At 43.1% G+C, this 19,101-nt stretch overlaps 2 protein-coding genes across 4 annotated transcripts in view; one reads left to right on the top strand and one right to left on the bottom strand.

Annotated features, from left to right (window-relative positions):
• The first annotated feature begins 607 nt into the window (after positions 1 to 607).
• On the top strand, positions 608 to 3,992 carry SHISA3 (shisa family member 3). The gene is made up of 2 exons (XM_036245966.1): positions 608 to 935; positions 3,505 to 3,992. Exons 1-2 carry the CDS (start codon positions 659 to 661, stop codon positions 3,942 to 3,944), a joined length of 717 nt encoding a protein of 238 aa, XP_036101859.1. The 5' UTR covers positions 608 to 658; the 3' UTR covers positions 3,945 to 3,992.
• Positions 3,993 to 11,740: 7,748 nt separating this feature from the next.
• The window catches only part of ATP8A1 (ATPase phospholipid transporting 8A1), a 210,606-nt gene continuing 203,245 nt past the window's right edge, over positions 11,741 to 19,101 (bottom strand). For all 3 annotated transcript variants that reach the window (XM_036257326.1, XM_036257318.1, XM_036257333.1), the window contains 2 exons: positions 17,541 to 17,632; positions 11,741 to 16,392 (listed from right to left, as the gene is read on the bottom strand). In XM_036257326.1, coding sequence (XP_036113219.1) covers positions 16,295 to 16,392; positions 17,541 to 17,632 — 190 coding nt within the window. In that variant the 3' untranslated portion in view covers positions 11,741 to 16,294. The remainder of the gene's footprint in view (positions 16,393 to 17,540; positions 17,633 to 19,101) is intronic.

A 19,101-nucleotide genomic window follows, 5' to 3' on the forward strand; every position in this document is an offset into this window, starting at 1 on the left:
AGGAGGGCGGACTCTTTCCTCACCCTCGCTGTCTCCCCCTCCCTCTTCCTTTTTAAAGGACGCCTTGCAGGCAGAGCTGTCAGCAACCGGGAGGCCATCAGTGCTTGGCCGCGGCCAGGCTGACTCCTGTTCCCGTGACAGAAAAGGGCGGGTGCCGAGGGGCCACTTGTCCCGCGATCCACACCTAGGGCTCTCAAATTTTCCTTCCTTTGGGCTCCGCTCTGGACCCGGCGACGGTCACAAGTCCGGGTGCTGTGCGGCCCTGGAGTTGCCGGCCCCGGGCGCGATGGCTCCCTTGAGGAGTGGAGAGGGAGGTGGCCAAGGGTTCCACGCGCCCCTCGCAGCGGGAGCATTATGAGCCGGGCAAAGTGCAGCAGCAGCAGCAGCAGCAGCCCCAGTAGCACCTTCGCCCGGTGCCTCCCTCGGGCCCCAGCCCACTTGCCCCCGCGCACCATGCCTGGCCCCGGCCTGCCGATGCCGCAGCGCAGCCCCCGCCGTCTCCGAGGCCCCTTCTAACGCACGCGGGAGTGGCCTTGGCCACCTGGGGAGCGGCCCGCGCCGCGCCCGGGGCAGGCGGAACCTCGGTGCGCCCCAAGCCCGGCTGAGCCCTTCGCTCCCCAGCCGCGTCCCCGTCCCGGCTGCCCCGGCGCCCGCGGCGATGGGGGCGCTGCTGGCGCTCTGCCTCCTCCTGGGCTGGCCGCGCTGGGGCCCGGCGGCCGCCCAGCAGTCCGGAGAGTATTGCCACGGTTGGGTGGACGTTCAGGGCAACTACCACGAGGGCTTCCAGTGCCCGGAGGACTTCGACACGCTGGATGCCACCATCTGCTGCGGCTCCTGTGCGCTGCGCTACTGCTGCGCCGCGGCCGACGCCAGGCTGGAGCAGGGCGGCTGCACCAACGACCGCGGCGAGCTGGAGCATCCGGGCATCACGGCTCGTAAGTGCGGCCCCCAGGGCCCGCCACCAGCCCGACCGCCCGGGTCTTCCCGGGGCTGCGCGACGGGGACGCGGCGAGGTGGAGGGGCCAGGGAGGAGTGGGTGGTCGCGTTTCAGGTCAGGGGCCCTATTCCTTTGCAGTCCCAGCTCCCGCCACTCGCGGTCTTCGCTGGAAGGGTCAAGGGAAAGTTTGCGGAGGACGGGGAGGACTGCGAGGCTCGCACCGGGTGGCTTTGGGGAAGACCGCTGGAACTCCTGGGCGCTAGGGACGTTGCCGAGAAGGGATTTGGGGGCGGCACCCGGCTGTACTTGGGTTTTCGGGGTGGTGAGGGCGCCCCACGGCGTGCCCTCATCACTCCGGGAGCTTCGGGAAGTGCCTGTGGCGCGGGGAACGCAACTCTTGGGGCACGCTCAGCTGTAGTCCTGAGGGGCTAAGGGACTTCAGCCACTTTTTTTCTTTTGTGGTCTTTTGGTAGCATTTCTAAACCGCTGTTCCATTCTTCCGACTTCCTTTCATTTCTCTGCATCGAATTAGCCCCTCCAGCCCACCCCCTATTGTCACGCCTTTCAGAAATGCCCAAGTTCTCGAGGTGGAGATTTAGAAACCAGGGTCGCAGGGGCTTCCCCGCCCCCTATTCTCACGTCGGAAAACACGGGTCAAATTTCCGCTCACTTCAGAGTGGAATAAATCACGACCCCAGCAGAGAAACTTTACACGTTAAAAAAGAAAGAAAGACAGAAAAAAGCTCTCCACCTGAGTCAGAACATCAGGGAAACCCTTTAGAGCTCCAGGCGACGGTTTTACGGCCGGGAAACCGGAGGAACCGGCGAGCTGAGAGCGTGTGACCCCAGAACTGCGCAGAGGTCTGAAGCCGCGAGGGAAGGTCCCCGGCAAGGCGAGGAGAGGCTGGAGAGAGAATTAAAGATGCTGGAGCTACCCCCTCCTGCCCCGCCAAGACACGGATGAATAACTCAGAGGAAAGGAGTCTGCTCTTCCTTAGAACTCCATTAGACTTTCAACACATTTAACTTGGGAGGTCAGAATACCCAGTCTAGAGGATCTGGAAAGTGGCTACTGGAGAAAAGATAATCAGTGGAAAGTAGGAAACTCTAGGTAGTCCTGGCCTGTTAGAGAAATAAAGACTTCTCACCGTGGGGACCCTGTTGCTCTCTGTAGAGTGTAAGTGACCAGCTTATAGGGGACCCTTTCCAGACCCGCTCGCTCTGCTCAGAGAGGGCACAGTCTCCGCGCTCACTGAGGCTGGGCCCTGGCAAATTCTCACGGACTGTGGCCTTGTTGCTATCCAGCAGTGTAACTTTGGGCAAGTTACTTAACTGCTCTGGGCCTCTTCTCAACTCTAAAACGGGCACGTTACTCTCAGAGCTAGGTTGTGGATTACAGGAGTGCATCCTAGCTCAGGGCGCGGTTACTGAGCCATCTTCGCTCTGCTTTCCACTGGATGTTACTGAACATGGCCGGATGGGTGGTCCACTGAAGAGCTTACACCTAGGAGCCCGCAGAAGTGGGGGTTGATAGTTCCCTGTCACTCACCGTCTTTGAGAATGTCAAAAACTCTCTGATATGTTTCCATATCTGGAAAATAGAGCTTATCGTGCCCACCTCACAGGGTCTCCATGAGACTTGCATCAGATAGTAAAAAAAAAAAAAAGTGCCAGGCATCGTTGGGCCGTCACCAATGCAGGTTTTCCTTCTTCTGCCTCTGAGCTGGAGGGTGCATGCAAGGGGGCTCCATCAGTCAGGGGGGACAGTGGGAGAACTACCCAGGGGGTGCTTCTGGCGTGGGGCATTTCATGTCTGCCTTGTGGACAAAGAAATTGGGGTTTGCTCTGTCTGGGGAGGCTCTCACACAAAGTCTGGGCCACCAACACCAAGAATTGCGTCACGATCTAAGGTTCAGCCTGCCCTTCCCAGACCTCAAGTGGGAATCTAGAGGCAGATGTGTGGCAGCTGGAGTAGGCATCTTAAATTGTTTCTGGAAATGTCCAGAGATGACCATTTGTGATGCATTAGGAGACACAGTTAATTGGGGCCCACTATGGATTTCTTCATACTGTTCTTCCCATAGTCCGGTGAGTTCCCGAGGGTCTCATTTAACAGGCCTACTTCTCTTTGTTTAGATGGGAGATTCTGGGATGGGAGATGGATTTTCAGCCTCAGATATGGGTCAAAGCCCTAATGCCCCACCGTGATAAAACTACTAACACCCGGATTTAAACCCTGAGTTACAGTAACCAAGAAAAACTTACCATTTCCTTTCCTCAGTGCCTGAACAGGACAGAGTCTGTTCCTTCTGACTTCCAGATGTGCAGTATGATGGCTAATTGCTAACAGAGGCTACAGTATCAGTTTCCTTCTTCCCCGTTAGGAGCAAGAATATTCCCTTATCACGCTGTGCATATTAGAAGTTACCAGTAACAAGCTCCTACCAGGAAGAAGCTGGGCTGACCAGTGGTAGCACTGAGCTGCCCACCTCCCACCCCTGATCTGTCCGCAGTTTGGGAGACCCCTGTCCCAGCATCTGTTCATGTCTTTTTTTTTTTCCTTTTAGAGCCTGTCTACGTTCCCTTCCTAATTGTCGGCTCCATCTTCATTGCCTTCATCATCCTGGGCTCTTTAGTGGCTATTTATTGTTGCACCTGCTTGAGACCCAAGGAGCCCTCCCAGCAGCCAATCCGATTCTCACTCCGCAGCTATCAGACAGAGACCCTGCCCATGATACTGACCTCGACGAACCTCAGAGCACCTTCCAGACAGTCCAGCACAGCCACCAGCTCCAGCTCCACAGGGGGCTCCATCCGAAGGTTCTCCTTTGCCAGAGCAGAGCCAGGCTGCCTGGTACCCTCGCCGCCCCCACCTTACACCACAGGCCACCCAATCCACCTCACCCAGCCATCTGGTTTCCTGGTGTCACCCCAGTACTTTGCTTACCCGCTCCAGCAGGAGCCCCCACTGCCCGGGAAGACCTGTCCAGACTTCAGTTCCAGTTGACAGGCCACGGACATAAATCCACCCTGTGGTACAATGCAGACAGGTGGACCGCTGCTGCCATTGCCACCGATATTTCTGAGGACATTCCCCTTGAACCCGGCACTGCTGTGGAGGAAAGTGCTAGGGAAATATAATGCTTTCTAGTCTTAAGGTTCCTGCCTGCAATAACAGAATGACTGTGTTAGATAACTGCTTTCTGGCTTTGAAAACATGGTGACCGTTACATTTCAGTTTATGCTAGTTTTATTCAAAATATACAGCAGTTCAACCTTAAAGTTGCAAACGGGCTGAAGATGTTTTATTAGACAACTTGGTTGTACTGTTTAGAAAAGGTCTACATATTCTTTTTTCATTATAAGTTGTTTAGTGAGTTATAGTACACATTTATACATAAATAAGCAAAGGAAAATACCTGATTGTAATTATCGAAGGTTCACTTAAAAGAATTAACTACTAAGTAAACTGAGGGGACAGTAACAACCTATTTATGATCTGGGGAGCAATCTAACCATGAATAATATTAGCATCATCAGAAACAGTTACCTTTAATCTTACTAACTAAATCTTGTTTAAAATATAAAAGCTTTTTCAGAATATAAAATTTCAATAACAGGAGGAGTTTAGTTTTAAATATTTACTCAGATATTCATTGTAACACAGATCATACATAAAAGTATTTCCCCCACCCACCCGAGGGAATATTTATTGCAGACTTTTTGTTCAGCAATATTTTGTGTTTAAATGGAAACTGGCCAGTTGGGTCTTAAGACATTTATATGTAAAATGAGTTATGTACAAATGTAAAGATTTATAATTTAATGGATTTGCCACATTGACGGTACTAATTATTTAGTAGTCACACTGTAATTTTTTATGTTAATATTAACTGTGGAGCTCAAAGTCCAGCTACTTGTTATAATCATCTAATACTACATATCACAAATGCCACTGAATTCTGTGTCTGATGACTACATATTTGGGCATATATCCTGCTGGGTTAGAATAAATAAATGTTTTTGTGAAATCTATTTGAAAGTTTATCAGAGTGCTTCATTTTATCTCCTTAATGATACTCTGCTATTCAATAAAAGGAAATACATTTACTCAACACTTCATATTTGAAATGCAAAGAAAAATGATCTCACATTGGTTTTGAATTACATTAAAAAGCTATTTCCTGCATGGGGCTCATGAAAGCAGTAAAGGAAGTGAATTTTTTTGGAGTATCAGCCTGTGAGCTGCTTGCCACCCTCAGATGTGTGGACTATTTCTCATGAGAGTCTGGATTTCTGGCTTCTTGTTGCCCATAGAAGATGTGGCCCCGAGGCTCCTGCACGGCCACGGGGCCACGGCGTTCTCCCCACCTGGCCCATCTGCCTGCTCTGTTACCTGCCTGGCCCCTGGGGTGTTGTTTGGGAATCCAGGTTTATATGAATTCATACTACCATAGGTCACTCTTAGCAGCTCTTTTTAATACAGCTAGTTAGAGGTAAAATTCTGACCTGAGAGTCATTTGGCCCGCCTCTCTGAAACAAGTTTAAAGATACTGGGCCTTTGCCCGGTCTAACAGCCAAGGAGCTCTGCCTTCCAGTCTCCTGCTTCCTCCTGCTTCCAGTACCCCAAATTGGCCCACATAATTAAAGAACCAAAGAAAGAAAGGGAGGATGAAGGGAGGGAGGGAGGAAGGGAGGGAGGGAGGAAGGAAGGAAGGAAGGAAGGAAGGAAGGAAGGAAGGAAGGAAGGAAGGAAGGAGAAACAGAGAAGCCTGAACAGAAAAGGATGAATATTTGAGAGCATGCTTTGGGACACATTCCTGTGTCATCAGACTGGTTTCATTCATGTTTGTTAGGTATGCCTCCTTTCATATTTTTAGGTTAATCTTTACGTAGACTCTTAGGAGCCAGACTATTGTAAATATTTACCTGCACTAACTCATTTTATCCTCCAAAAAAAGTCAAGAGGGAGTTATTAAATTTCTATTTTACAGATTTGGAAGCAGGCACAGAGAAGTAGAGCAACTTGCCCAAGGTCCCACAGGGAGTCAGCACTGGAACTGTGTGCACGAGCAGATTCAAACACGCAGGGAGCACCTGCTTCGAGGCTTTGATGCCTCCGTGCACGGAATCCACTGGAGAGCAGAGCGGGAGGCTCAGCTCCTCTCTCCAAGGCAGTGATGGTCACTCTGTTGGACCCAGTGAGCTCTCCTTAGAACAATTGTTTTGTGACATCCCTTGAACTGTCTGTCCTAACGTGAAATTCATAGATACTATTACTCATACTACACATATAATGTAAAAAATCAAGACAATGTCCTGTGGTAAACAGTCTGGAGAAAGAAAGGGGAAGTGATTGACTTCACAATATAATGGCTTGGAGAGCTACACAAAGGATTCAGATGCAAACCTCTCACACAGAACCACTGGCGTGTGACAGTTCCAGACCCAGGCCGACGCAGGTGTGCCAGACCGGCAACTCCAACACCACAGTTGCATTGCTGCTGTTAATGTGGCTTTTACAAACAGAGCAAAGTTTGATCCTCTTTTGATCTGGAAAATTCAGTGTATATTAAGGCAGTGCAAATATTATATTATAAGGAAAATGGGATTAGGTTTTAACACCAAAAGGAGTGGGGGACATTCCAAAGTCATGCCAATGGACATCAAGTCTTGATGTGGGGACTGTCCCATGTATTGTAGGATCTCTCCAAGTGAATGCCCACAGAACACCTGCCCCAGCCCCAAACACTGAGGCCAAACACGCATGCACACAATTTCACAGTGTCCTCTAGAGGGCAGAACTACCCCCACTGATAACCATCTAGTTTGTCAGGTTTCTCTAGTAGCTGTACTTTCAGTTGCCACCCCTTTGGGGAGCAGTTTGTATCTATTAGGCTGAATAATGCTGAAGAATTCTGAAAGCTCACATCTGCAGCCTTCCCTTCCTTAGCAGCATGCTCCCATCAATCAAGTTCACTGGCTACAAATGGTTTACCACGAGGCAGACATTGTGCACCTCACTGCACTACGGCATTCAGCGATGCTGACGCAAATCACATCCCCACATATTTGTTGACACGCAGTACATGTCTTTGAACTTCTCTCTGGAAGCTACGTAGCTGATAATATTATTATTTACAATCCCAGGGTGAAAAGGCCGTCCTGTGGCAGATGTGCAGACATCGTCCCGTTCAGCAAGCATGTGTTGCACACCCCGGATGGGCCAGGCTCTGTGCTAGGGGACGGGGGTACCATGATGAATAACATGCAGCTCTGATTCAACGAGCCACTTTTTCTCATGGACTCATGACAGCAACTACCCGTGATGTCATGGTGCTTTATAAAAGAAGCACGTTATCTTTCCTGCTTTCCAAAAGCTCACAGTCACGTAGGGAAGATGAACCCATCCATCAACACCGAATTACAGGGATAGGGCAAGTCCATCCAGAGCGTGCTGGCAGCCGGGACAAAGGGCACTCGCATCCTGGAGGTGATGACGCTGGGCCTGAGCCGTGAGATGAATGGGATCTGAGTGAAGACTGGCCGGCGGGAGGGAGGACGGAGGGCTGGAAACGAGGGGAAGGGCTTCTACGGCAAAGTACAGAACTCCTAGAAAGGCAGAGACGCACCCACAGACGTGAAAGAACAAGCAACCTTCTGGAAACTAGACAGAGAATTCCAAGAACGGAGAGTGGAGAGATAAGCAGGATCAGATCAGAGATTTTGAACACCATGGCGGTTGGATATATACCACAGGCAAGTGGGAGCCTTGAAGGATCTTAGGAGAGAGAGCGACTCAGGGACACCTTCAGTTTAGAAAGACGAGGCAGCCAAGTTTATGTCAAATCACCTCAGATTTCCCAGGAGATGCTCACCACAACCTGCCATGCTACCGGAACACAGAGGAGACTCGTCTGATTAATGCTTTGTTGTGTTCAGAAAGAATTAGAGTTCCAACATCTTAAAACCATGATTATTTTGAAAAACAAAGAAACAAACAAACAATAGTTATATATTTTGAAAGGTAGTTATTCAAATAATTGGCAACATTTATTGAGCATGACATGTGTCTCAGTGCTTTATGAATTGTATCATTTAACCTTTACCACCTGAGGTAGGGACTACTCTCATGCCTGTTTCACAAAGGAAGAAACCAAAGCAAAAATGTCCAACACTGTCCAAGGCCTGATAATCATAGCAGAGTCCAGATCAGAACCACGGAGGTCTGCTTTAGGAACTCTACATTCTTTATGACACCTACCTAGAATGCCTACTTTTCTCAGGAAAAAATACCACACTTTCCAGAAAAATCTACTGGGGAAAAGTGATTGTGTAATACTGCACATACCCTATAGAGGGCATTGTAACGGTCAGTAGTTTGTGCTACATCATGAGAACCTAAATAATGTACAGGCGTCCCGCGCCACTTTGTGCTTTGACTTTTGCAGCTTCACTCTATCGTGTTTTTTTCAAATATATTAAAAAGTTGATTGAGACAGTGAAAATGTTACAGCACGTGCTCAGTTGTCTGAGTCAATTTTACATCCCTGTATTACAATTAAAATTAAAATTACTGTACGTATGGACTGTAGGCCTACGAATTCGAGCACCCCAGGAATCCTTCAGCGCCGGGTGCTACCGCTAGAGTCTGGAACGGATTAACCGCGATAAACGAGGGACGACTGTAAAGCACAAATAGAAATACTAGATGACAAACATCTCTCCCTTTACACGCGAGAAACTTTGAGACCAGAAGGCGATTTAGCACGGATTTTAGAGTCATAGTGTCTGGGTTAGTTTCCTGGCTATTACTTATAAACTGATTGACTTTGAGCCACTTACTTAACTTCACTGTGTCTCAGTGTTTTCATTTGTAAAATGGAAAAATTACCGGTACCTTATTGTCTAGGACTGTATGAGAAATAGGGAGATAGAGCCACTGTCTCAGATCACCTGCATTCTAGCAGGAAGGGAGCTGTGTCATAAGCGAACAAAAAATGACAGAAAGCAGATGAAATATCCTAAAATAAAAACGAAAGGTAAGTACTGTGGGGGGCAGATGTAACTGCTGGGAGTTCAGGGACTAGAGAAAATGGCCCAACAATCTGATAGAGTCAGTGCGTGACGATCCAAGGCCTCCTCTGATATCGGGCTGATTTCCACTATTGCTTGGGACAGAGCACCTTCCCACCCTGTGGTCTCATGGCCTGTGAATTTATTTTATCATCTGCATAGGAAGATTTAATATAGTGAATTTGCTTTAAAATGGTTATTCATTCCAAAGTCAACAAATTGTACTCTTAGTTGTTCAAATAGATAGACTGTTACCTCTTATTTTCCCCACCTCTCTACTCTTTATTGATGTTATTATTAGCTCCTTCTCTTGGTGGAGAATTTGCCAGATAACCTTAAGTCCATAGAAAATTTCCTGCCTAAAATGAGGCAACTAAAAAGTTTCCTGAAAATATATACAATCACAATTAGGAATGCAATAAATTTCATTGGATCAGTTTACCTTTGCATAACCTAGAAAGTTTACTGAGTATGTGTTCAGGAAAATTAAGAATTTACAGGCATATTAAACTATCAAGGAACAAACTGTTAACATATTTTTATATGTACATGGCTATTTTAAAATTGCAATTAAATATTAGTTATTAACGAAATTATCCTGACAGAGAATTCTTATTTGAATTGCTAGTTACATAGTTTAAACTTGAAATAAAAACTGAATGTACCGCCTTATGACCCAGCAATTCCATTTCTGGGAATAACCTAAGAAACCTACAGCACTAATTCAAAAGAATATATGCACCTCTATGTTCATTTCAGCATTATTTACAATAGCCAGGATTTGGAAGTAGCTCAAGTGCCTATCAGTGGATGAGTGGATCAAAAAGCTGTGGTACAGTTACATAATGGAATACTACTCGGCTGTGAAAAAGAAGGGAACCTTTTTTTTTTTTTTTGCTGTTGTTAATCCTCACTTGAGGATAGTTTTCCATTGATTTTTAGATAGGGTGGAAGGGATGGAGGGAGAGAGAGAGAAACATCAATGTGAGAGAGATACACCAATTGGTTGCCTCCCACAAGACCCTGACAGGGGTTGAACCTGCAACCCAGGTATGTGCCCTTGACTGGGAATTGAACCCAAGACTCTTCAGTCCAAGGGCCAATGCTGTAATTGCTGAGCCAAACCGGCCAGAGCAGGAAATCTTACCTTTTGTAACAGCATGGATGGACCTGGAAAGTATTATGCTAAGTGAAATAAGCCAGTCAGCGAAAGGCGAGAACCCTATGATTTCACTTACACATGAAATCAAACAAAATAAACTAACAAACAAAAAAGAAACAGAATCCTAGATACAGAGAACAGACTGACAGCTGTCAGAGGGAGAGTTGAGGGTCTGGGTGAAAAAGGTGAAGGGATTCAGTAAAAATAAATAAATAAATAAATAAACCTCATGGACACAGACAATATAGTGATTGCCAGAGGGCGAGGGGGGGTGGAGGGAGGTGGGGGAGGTGGGAGAGGGCGAGGGGGCGGGGGAGGTGGGAGAGGGCAGGGGGCCGGGGGAGGTGGGGGGGGCAGGAGGCGGGGGGAGGTGGGAGAGAGTGAGGGGGACATAAATGGTGGCAGAAGGAGACGACTTTGGGTGGTGAGCACACAATGCAGTATGCAGATGTTATAAAATTGTACACTTGAAACCCATATGATTTTATTAACCACTGTCACTCTAATAAATTCAATTATAAAAACCCAAATGGTAAAATGTTTCATATTTTCCAACAATTTTTATTAGCCTACTAGTGAAATTATCCAGGTTAGGAAGATCTTTCTTTCTTCATTAAAATGAGTGGCTCTGTGTCACTGAAATGGGAGCTTTAGGTTAGTGATGCCATAAACATACAAAACCTTCTAAATGCAGATGACGTACTGAATTTATGGGAATGTATTTCAGGTTGCGGTTTCCTCATGGTAGTATTAGAAGGCACCTTACACTATAAGGGCAGTATGAACACGGTGCTTATTTTAAGGGGAAGAACGTTGAATGTGAAAATCATTTGATATAATTCACAGGTAACTTTTCCTTAGGGACGTTGTTTTGCTGTAATTTTGCTTGGGGTATCCACACCCGACCTTGTCCCCAGGAAGGCTGTGGGACAGGACACGGCTCACTCTGATAAAACCAGGGGCTCCTCACATTGTGAACTAATCCTATTCCAGCAGGTTACCTGGGTGCAGCTTCGGGTACTTTTACCCAGCGATGCTTATTTCTTAGTGAGCTATTGTCCCCGTTTCTGATGTTTCCTGTACTTTTGTATCACATGGCAATATTATTATTTTCTGGTTACTTCCTTCAGATGTTAATGGTTAAACTTGACCACTTTCGCATGAACTTAAAAAAAAATCTGGTGGGTTTGGATAACCTAAGAAATTCACCCTATGAGAGAAACTGGACTTGCAGGCTGATTTACACATGTAGCGGGACCATCCTGGAAGGCTTCTCTGACTGTGGAACCAAAATACAATAATTTCACTCAAAATGTTCTTTTTCGATACGTAATTGTCAAAACTATCCTTCTTGCTGAAGTTGATATGCTCCACTCCAAGTTTCAGTTAGCTGGGCAAAAATGAAGGGCTATTTCATATATCACTGGGGTTGAAAACAAAACATGCTAATAATGCTCTTCAATGGATACACCTCCTCAGACTCTATAGTTATGTGGATTTGAAGGGTTTATAAAGCAATATAGTTTCTAAAACTAGCAATGAAAAACTTTAACAATATTCTTTATGTAATGGTAAAGTTTATTTCATTTTTAATAACAATTAGAGGACAAAATGTTTAAAATTTGCAGTTTAAAACATGCACATTCACAAAAGGCCAATGACACGCAACACTGCATAGAATTGGATATTACTCAACTTTAATAACTATTTACAAAACACAGTGCATTGAACATCGACGTAAACAAACCTGAGGAAACTACTATCATCACAGATTCAACACTCGCCACTCATGCAGCTTCGCAGTTTCCACAGCAGCGTCAGCAGGAATGGCTCTTCACAGAGCTGAAAATCCTGTTCTCTCTCTAACGCAAACTGCAGTTTTCCATAGTGGCTGCCTTGCAAGGGTGCCTTTTTTTTTTCTTTAACTTAATAAACTTGAAAATGTGAAAAATGAAGTTTCAAGTAGTAAAACAAGGAACAAACAGTATTTACTGCATTTATGGCTTCTATTCTAGAACCATGAACATAAAAATATTTATTATTTTTTTAATATTCTGCTAACATCTTTGCAAGAGCAATTTACCTATGGAAAGTTGCTGTTAATTGAAAGTAAGCAAGTATGAAATCTAACTTTTTTCCTACTTATGGGAGATTTATTTGCTAAGTTTTGTGAGCTTTATTAAGAAAAATTCTCAGAGGCCGGCTAAACAAAAGTTTCAATTAAATTTGTTCAAATTTGTTTGTAAAATAATTTACTTATTAAAAAAAAGTTGTGCAGCAGACCAATTAATTTGTCCACTGAATATTAAATTCCAGGAAAGCTATGATAGAATTTTAAAAGGCAAAAATAAACATCAAGATTTACAGCAATAGCCATGCATTGGCCTGGACCACTTTAAATATTAATTCATGCAAACCATAAACCTATCAAAAACACAGCTGCTCTCACACAGAAAATAAATCAAGATAGAAAATGGAAAACATTTATTTCCTTTCCTTTAAAATTTAACTTACATTCCACTTTAATAGCTGTTGAAGGTTAATTAAAATGCAGCAAAATAGAACTAAGTTTCACAAGTGACTTCAGTTATTTTAATGTGAGAAAAATCAGACCATGGTCTCTTTAAGAGGCATTAGAGAAATGTTCATCATTAAAAAGAATTACTTAGGTAACAAAATGCATGGAGTTACATTAAGTAATTGATAAAAATAATTCATAGGCCTGGCCCATAGGATTGGGGTGGGCATTTTCCTGATAAATTTTGGAGATGATTATGAGATTATAGACTTGTTTGATGGTATACATTTTAAAATCAGAAACTGTCCAAGGGCAACTGCACCGAAATAAACACTAACGATTATTAGCTTTGTAATAATGATGACATTGTTATAAATAATTTAAAACTACAAATATACAATCTATTACTTTCAGACCAGCATCCATGTCCTCAAAAGAGCGTTTTAAATGACAGGTTGTAAGTGGCGTACAGTGCACACAATGTACAAGTTATCCTGTGACTCTCGCATTGGATATTTAGAAAGCGGAACTGCAAAAGTAAAACGTAATGGTCAGAATACATGCTGATTTCCTGATTTCATTCCCCCCCCCACCCTGGAAATTAATAGGAATCACTGATTGCATTGAGTGACCATACAATTTATGTCAACAGCCAATTTATTGAGCTGAGCACAATTCACCTGACTTGATTAGGAAACACTTTCCATTAACTTCACAACACTGCTGGAGCAGGCTGGCCGCAGACAGGGCGGGCGGCACATGCATCATTTTAAAGTTACTCCGTTCCTGAGAAACACCGCTTTCCTGCTAATAATTTCTGCCGTATAGCATCTTTCTGGGTGTGAGACACCAATATATTTTTACATGTTATCTAAAACATTTAGGAAGTTCATGCGCAGTGTCACTGTGTGCGACTCAACATTAAAGAAGTGACTCCCAGCTTTTCAATGGGAAATGAGTGAGGATTTCTGCTCTAAGTATTTTCTGAGTTGTAAACATTGTAAAGCGATGGTGTTAGCATTTGCCAGAGTCCCTACAAGGGACTTTTTAATGGAAGAGTACTTGTCCTTTATTTCAGAAAATACACGTTAAAAGTCACTTCGACTGCTTATGGTAACCCTGGTAAAACTGTGTTACATTTATCCCTCCTTGGGAAGGCTGAAACATGAGAGAGGATTTTCTCTAACTTAACACTATGACGTCACTGCCATTGCAATGTTCTAAGTTTCACCAGGGAGATCATTCCCTGCTGCCCCCACCACAACTCCCACCCAAGAAGCAAAGAAATTGACTTAAAACATCGATAATTCAAATACAGGGCCATGGGACAAAAATGCATAAATGAGTCCTATTTCTGATCATGATCCTGTACATTGTTAACCATGAGTATTTTACTCACGTCGACGAGCCCCAGGGAAATAATCCGCTTTGAGATAACAAAACACGTTTGGTTTTCTTAAGTCGTGAAATTCAGTTTTACTACAGTCATCATATTTTGCTGTTAAAGTTTTGGAGAAGGCCACTGGTGAGGGACGGCAAGTGGGAGCCACTGGCGTCTGCAACTGCTCTCCGGTTCTCTCTGGAGGGAGGTCCGTCGGTCTCAGTTTTTAACTTTTGTGGTTTGACTTCAGCTCTCTGGAGACCCCGAAAAGCCACTCTCAGGGTCCCTTCGGTAGACAGTTCAAGCCTGCGACTTCAGAATTTTGAAGACGACCTTACACCTGTGGTCTTGCTCGATGTTTTGATTTGCGGTTCTCTTCATCTGAGCCCCAAGGGGAAGAGTCCAGGAAGTGAAGTATGGCAACTCCTGGCCCCTTTTAGGTTAGAATTATGTACGTGTTATAACCTCTCTTATTTGTAGAAAATGTGGGAGGCATGCTGGTAACCAAACAGCCAAAAATACCGAGAAGGAAATGATGTATAGCCCAATTTTAAATCTAGATTGAGAAAAAGGGTGAAGAGAATGTGCAATTATTAAACTCAAGGAGTGGTTCGGAAAACCACCTCTCTCCTCAATTCTAGTTGACTTTTTTTTTTAAAGAGGAAGTTCTACCTATTTTGCTGGTAAGTCCATGTAAAGGCAAACAGGCTTTTGAGTAAAAGGCAAAAAGTTTGCTTCAATCTCTGAAGTGTATCCGAAAACTAGAATTCCTTTACATTTTTTCCTAGATGAAAGCACTATTTTAAAAACAGTGTAGAAAAACTGGTTGTGGTTTTAAACAGTCCCTTCACCATTTATTGTTGGTAGCAAAACAGGCATTTTCAAATGTCTTGAAAATGCTGAAAATAACGAAAATGAACATACAGTTGAAAGCATATTAACAAAACCAACTCATGATGAAAAGTGTTCTTTGACTATAAAGTTATAGGCTTGAGTAAAATAGATATTTTTTAAAAGGGGGAAATGTACTTTTTATTTGTCTCAATTAGCAGCATGTGACTAATTGAGGAGCTGCTTGACAAGTGAACTGTGAAATAATTCTCCGTCTTAAGTGTCGGGCAATCAGCACAACGGGGTGTGCGACAGAAGACAGCAGGCATCTCTAGTGGCAACAAACAGGGAGAACTGAACCACAGGACAAAAGCCCATGCATTTATCTGACATGGTGTTTCAAACATCTCAACAGAAGCATGAGAAATCCCACGTGAATATGTAAGCATATTTTTCTTAAGAGAAAAAAGTTTAAGACAAAATGACATCACTCAACTACAGCAGAAGCCAGATTTTTAGAAAAATCTAAATGATGATGAAATCTCATTAGAAATGACCGAGACATAAACACAGTTTAAAAAATCAGTATCATAACGACTGACTCACATCACCATGCGTGCCCCTCTAAGTTGAACAAGTAAACAAGACAAACAAGACAGAAGCGTTTGTAAGGCCAAAGGTGCAACATCACAGATTTTAGTAGCAAATGCCTCGAAATACTCATTTTTGCAAATCACTTTTATATTTGGAAAGTCAAGCATGCAACTCTTACAGCAGAACTGGAGGTAAACTTTCTCTCAAATTCCTGGGCAAATGACTACTGAACAAGAGATACATTTATTAAACTTCTTTGGCAAACACTTACCGAGACAGTTTTTGACACAAATACTTATTAATGTTTTGTTTAGAAATTTTGCTCAGTAAGGTGAGTCAGTTCCTTAAGAATGCTTTTTTCCTCCCCCCAAGAATATTCTAAAATCAGTCTGGATATCAAGAGCCCCTTTTACTTATTACCATTTAAAACTTTTTTTAATGGTCAGTCACCTGTGGTATCTCCAATAAATCGATAGTTACAGCCGCACAGTAACGGCTTAAGAACACTGACCTATTCTCAGTTTGAGAAAGCACTCTGGCAAGATACAAGGTCATTTCCAATTTCTGTTTACAAAGACTTAGCAAATACTTAAAAACTCTGAAAGAGATGGTGTTACAGTAGACTGCACAGTGCTTATGTCTATAATATACATGAATCTGAACGTCAGTCGACGCATGAGCTCAGATCCACCTTTCACCTCCTCGGACCCGGCTAGAACTGGTCAGCAGATTCTGGCGAAGACGGGGAGCCCTCCACAGAGCCCCGCAGAGCCAGCCCGGCCTGGCAGCCCCCCATCACCATTCATCAGGTCTCTGCTTCGTGGTGTCATAGGCCCTAATCACTTCTGACTGGGAGACGACTCCATTTTCATCTTGAGAGAAAGCATACCCGTCTGAAAGGTGAAGATAAAATAGAAGTGATCATCATGAGGTCACTGGAAATCTCTGCTATTCTGAGTTCTGAGTGCTCATTTTCTAACTTGGTGAATTACCGCGTCCTTCCCACCTTCAAAAGCATGAAGACACTAATTTTTAATGCCCAGAGAGGACACAGGCTCGAGTGCAAGATGAGGAGTGGGATGGACCGGCTTAGATTCTGCTCCCCAGCAGGCACTCAGCCCATCCCCCGCTCGGCATCTCGGGTCCAACCCCTGTCACTTCTGCTCCGACGACCAGAAAGATAGGGGAGTCCAGTCCAGTGGGCACATGTATGTCCACATAGATCAGATGGGTCAGAGGCAAGGAAGAATAAAAGTGAAGAGGAGAGAAGCACATATAACTGCGAATGGTGGAAAATGGTCTCTTTCCCTCAGACAATATTCTGCTGGGCTTTGGGCAACTACAAATAAACTCACTCGAGCCCCAACATGGCTGGTGGGGGCCTATGGATAAGAAATGGCCCCCAAGGGGGTCACATCATTAGAAAAGGCCTCTTGAAGTATAAAGAGCAAAAGCATTAAATATGAGTATATATAAATACAAATAAATTATATGTGGAAACAACACGAAACAAAAGATATATTACTAACACAAATACATTTACTACAGGGCTGCATATATTATATTCCTTTTTAGATCCTTGAAATGTTAAGAGGGCATGATACTTAGTAATTTCTAATAACTCTAAATGTTCATAAATATTTTTGAAGGGGAAAATATGCTTCATTGTTCTGCATGAAAGCTGCAAAGTTACTCAAGTAGAAAAGATAACAATACAGAGGGAGCTTTTAAGTGTTAAGATTTATTTCACTGGTAATCTTTTTAAGATTTAAGGAAGCAAGGGGCATGTGGAAATATTATTTTTCTTTAAATGAAAGCAGCAAGACTTTAAAGTGCTCTGTCTCTTCTGTTAAAAGTGAGATGGTTGAGGTCAAAGGATTCTCTAAACATTTGTTATTTACAGAACAAGTTGCAAAATAGGCAAAGGTTGTTTAGGTGCTAACTTTATATAGTTAAATATTCCTACAGTCAAAATACTGTTCTCATGAACACTATGAAGTAATAGCAGGCTTAAAAAAAAAAAAATAACTCAAATACTCACGGAGCAGGTTTTGTTGCAGTGACTCGGACCGGTACAAGTTTACGTGGTTCTTCTTAAAGACGTTCTTGAGCAGTTGTGCCCTCTCTGTGAGGCTGCAGAGCAGGTGCAAACGTGTGAAACGAATTATCAACTCAGCGAGACCCCAGTGTGCCCACAGGACCACCAGAGAGACCAGGCTTAAACAAAAGATTGCTTGAGCAATCTGTAGTCAAGGGATTTCTTTTTTACCCCCATTTTCTCAGCTAATGAGATTTCAAGAATTTAGATAGAAGACTATTTTGTCCCCAGTAATCCAGTCAAAAGATTTCCCCACCCCCTAGTCATATTGAAGTCAAATGGAGATATATAACCTGCACAATACAATAAATAAATTAAAAAAAATCTTCCAGTAGTTTATTAGCTTCTAAAATCTTGGTTGATTTACTACGTATATTTTAGGCATGGCAGTTTTAAAATTAAAAAATTAATTATTATTATATCTTTTTTCCTACTTTGAACATAGTTTGGTATGCAATATATATATTCATATATATATTTAGTTATGTAAAGAAATTATAGAAATTACACAAGGAAGGAATTTCTTGGACTTTTTAATTAGAAAAATTCCATTACCACTGATATGGTATGAAATGTGTCCTTTAGTTTCATTTTAAAATAAAATAATTATTTTCAGAAAATAATTACAGTAGGTAAAATGACAGGAAAAATATTTATTTTTTAATAAATGTTTAGAATAATCTTTTCCACAGGAACAAATTCATGTGATTAATTATGTAACTTCTAAAAGCACACTGCAAGAAATAATGCATCTATTTTCCCCCCACTATATGCAGAACTGTATTACATAGTAGAGAACTCAAATATTGGTTGAATACATGAATTTGAATAATTCTGAAATGTCCTTTGAAACATCATCATGCCATTTCTCCATTGGTTGATTTCTAAAACCTTACTTTGACATCAAAGAACATAATAAGCACGAAGAGCTTATAAGCAATCTATGTGCATTGCAGCAAATGTTTATATAATTTTGTTTTAATCACTGGATTTGACTCAGTTGAAAATTTTCCATCTTGTATTTTCCCCACTTTTAAAGCTTCAGTTAAATTGCTGTAAGTTACGTTAGTTCAATATTTTGCCAACTATTTTGAGACCCTGAAATGGAACAATTTTTATCAGATGTAAAAGAAAAAAAGGATCCTCTGCAAAAAGAACGTGTAATTACACAAATATTTAGGCTTTTGCCGAAGTAAAATATTTAGAAATGTTGACATTTGTAGTAATCTTCCACACATATTTTTTAAAGGCTAGGGATATTAACTGGTGCTTATTAGACATACTTTTTTGTCACTGGGAATTAGCTACATTAAGGCAAGAAAGCTAATTCATCTAAAACTCCAGTGGTTTTGCAAATATTTGTAAAACTTACTTTTGCCAGTGAAATAAACAGATGAGGGGAAGGAAAAGAGGCCATTTTTACAGTCACTTTTCTTACTTTACTCTTAAAATGATCTAACATTACAGACCCAGGACCCCTAGGGACATTAAGATATGTAACTGC

Source organism: Molossus molossus, unplaced genomic scaffold, assembly GCF_014108415.1.
Source record: "Molossus molossus isolate mMolMol1 unplaced genomic scaffold, mMolMol1.p scaffold_m16_p_1, whole genome shotgun sequence".
Lineage (NCBI taxonomy): Eukaryota > Metazoa > Chordata > Mammalia > Chiroptera > Molossidae > Molossus > Molossus molossus.

Bases quoted from the DNA above. Each gene is read 5' to 3' on its own strand.
- SHISA3 (XM_036245966.1), top strand. From the start codon at position 659: ATGGGGGCGCTGCTGGCGCTCTGCCTCCTCCTGGGCTGGCCGCGCTGG. The intron at 936-3,504 runs GTAAGTGCGGCC...TTTTCCTTTTAG, and splicing joins GCATCCGGGCATCACGGCTC to AGCCTGTCTACGTTCCCTTC.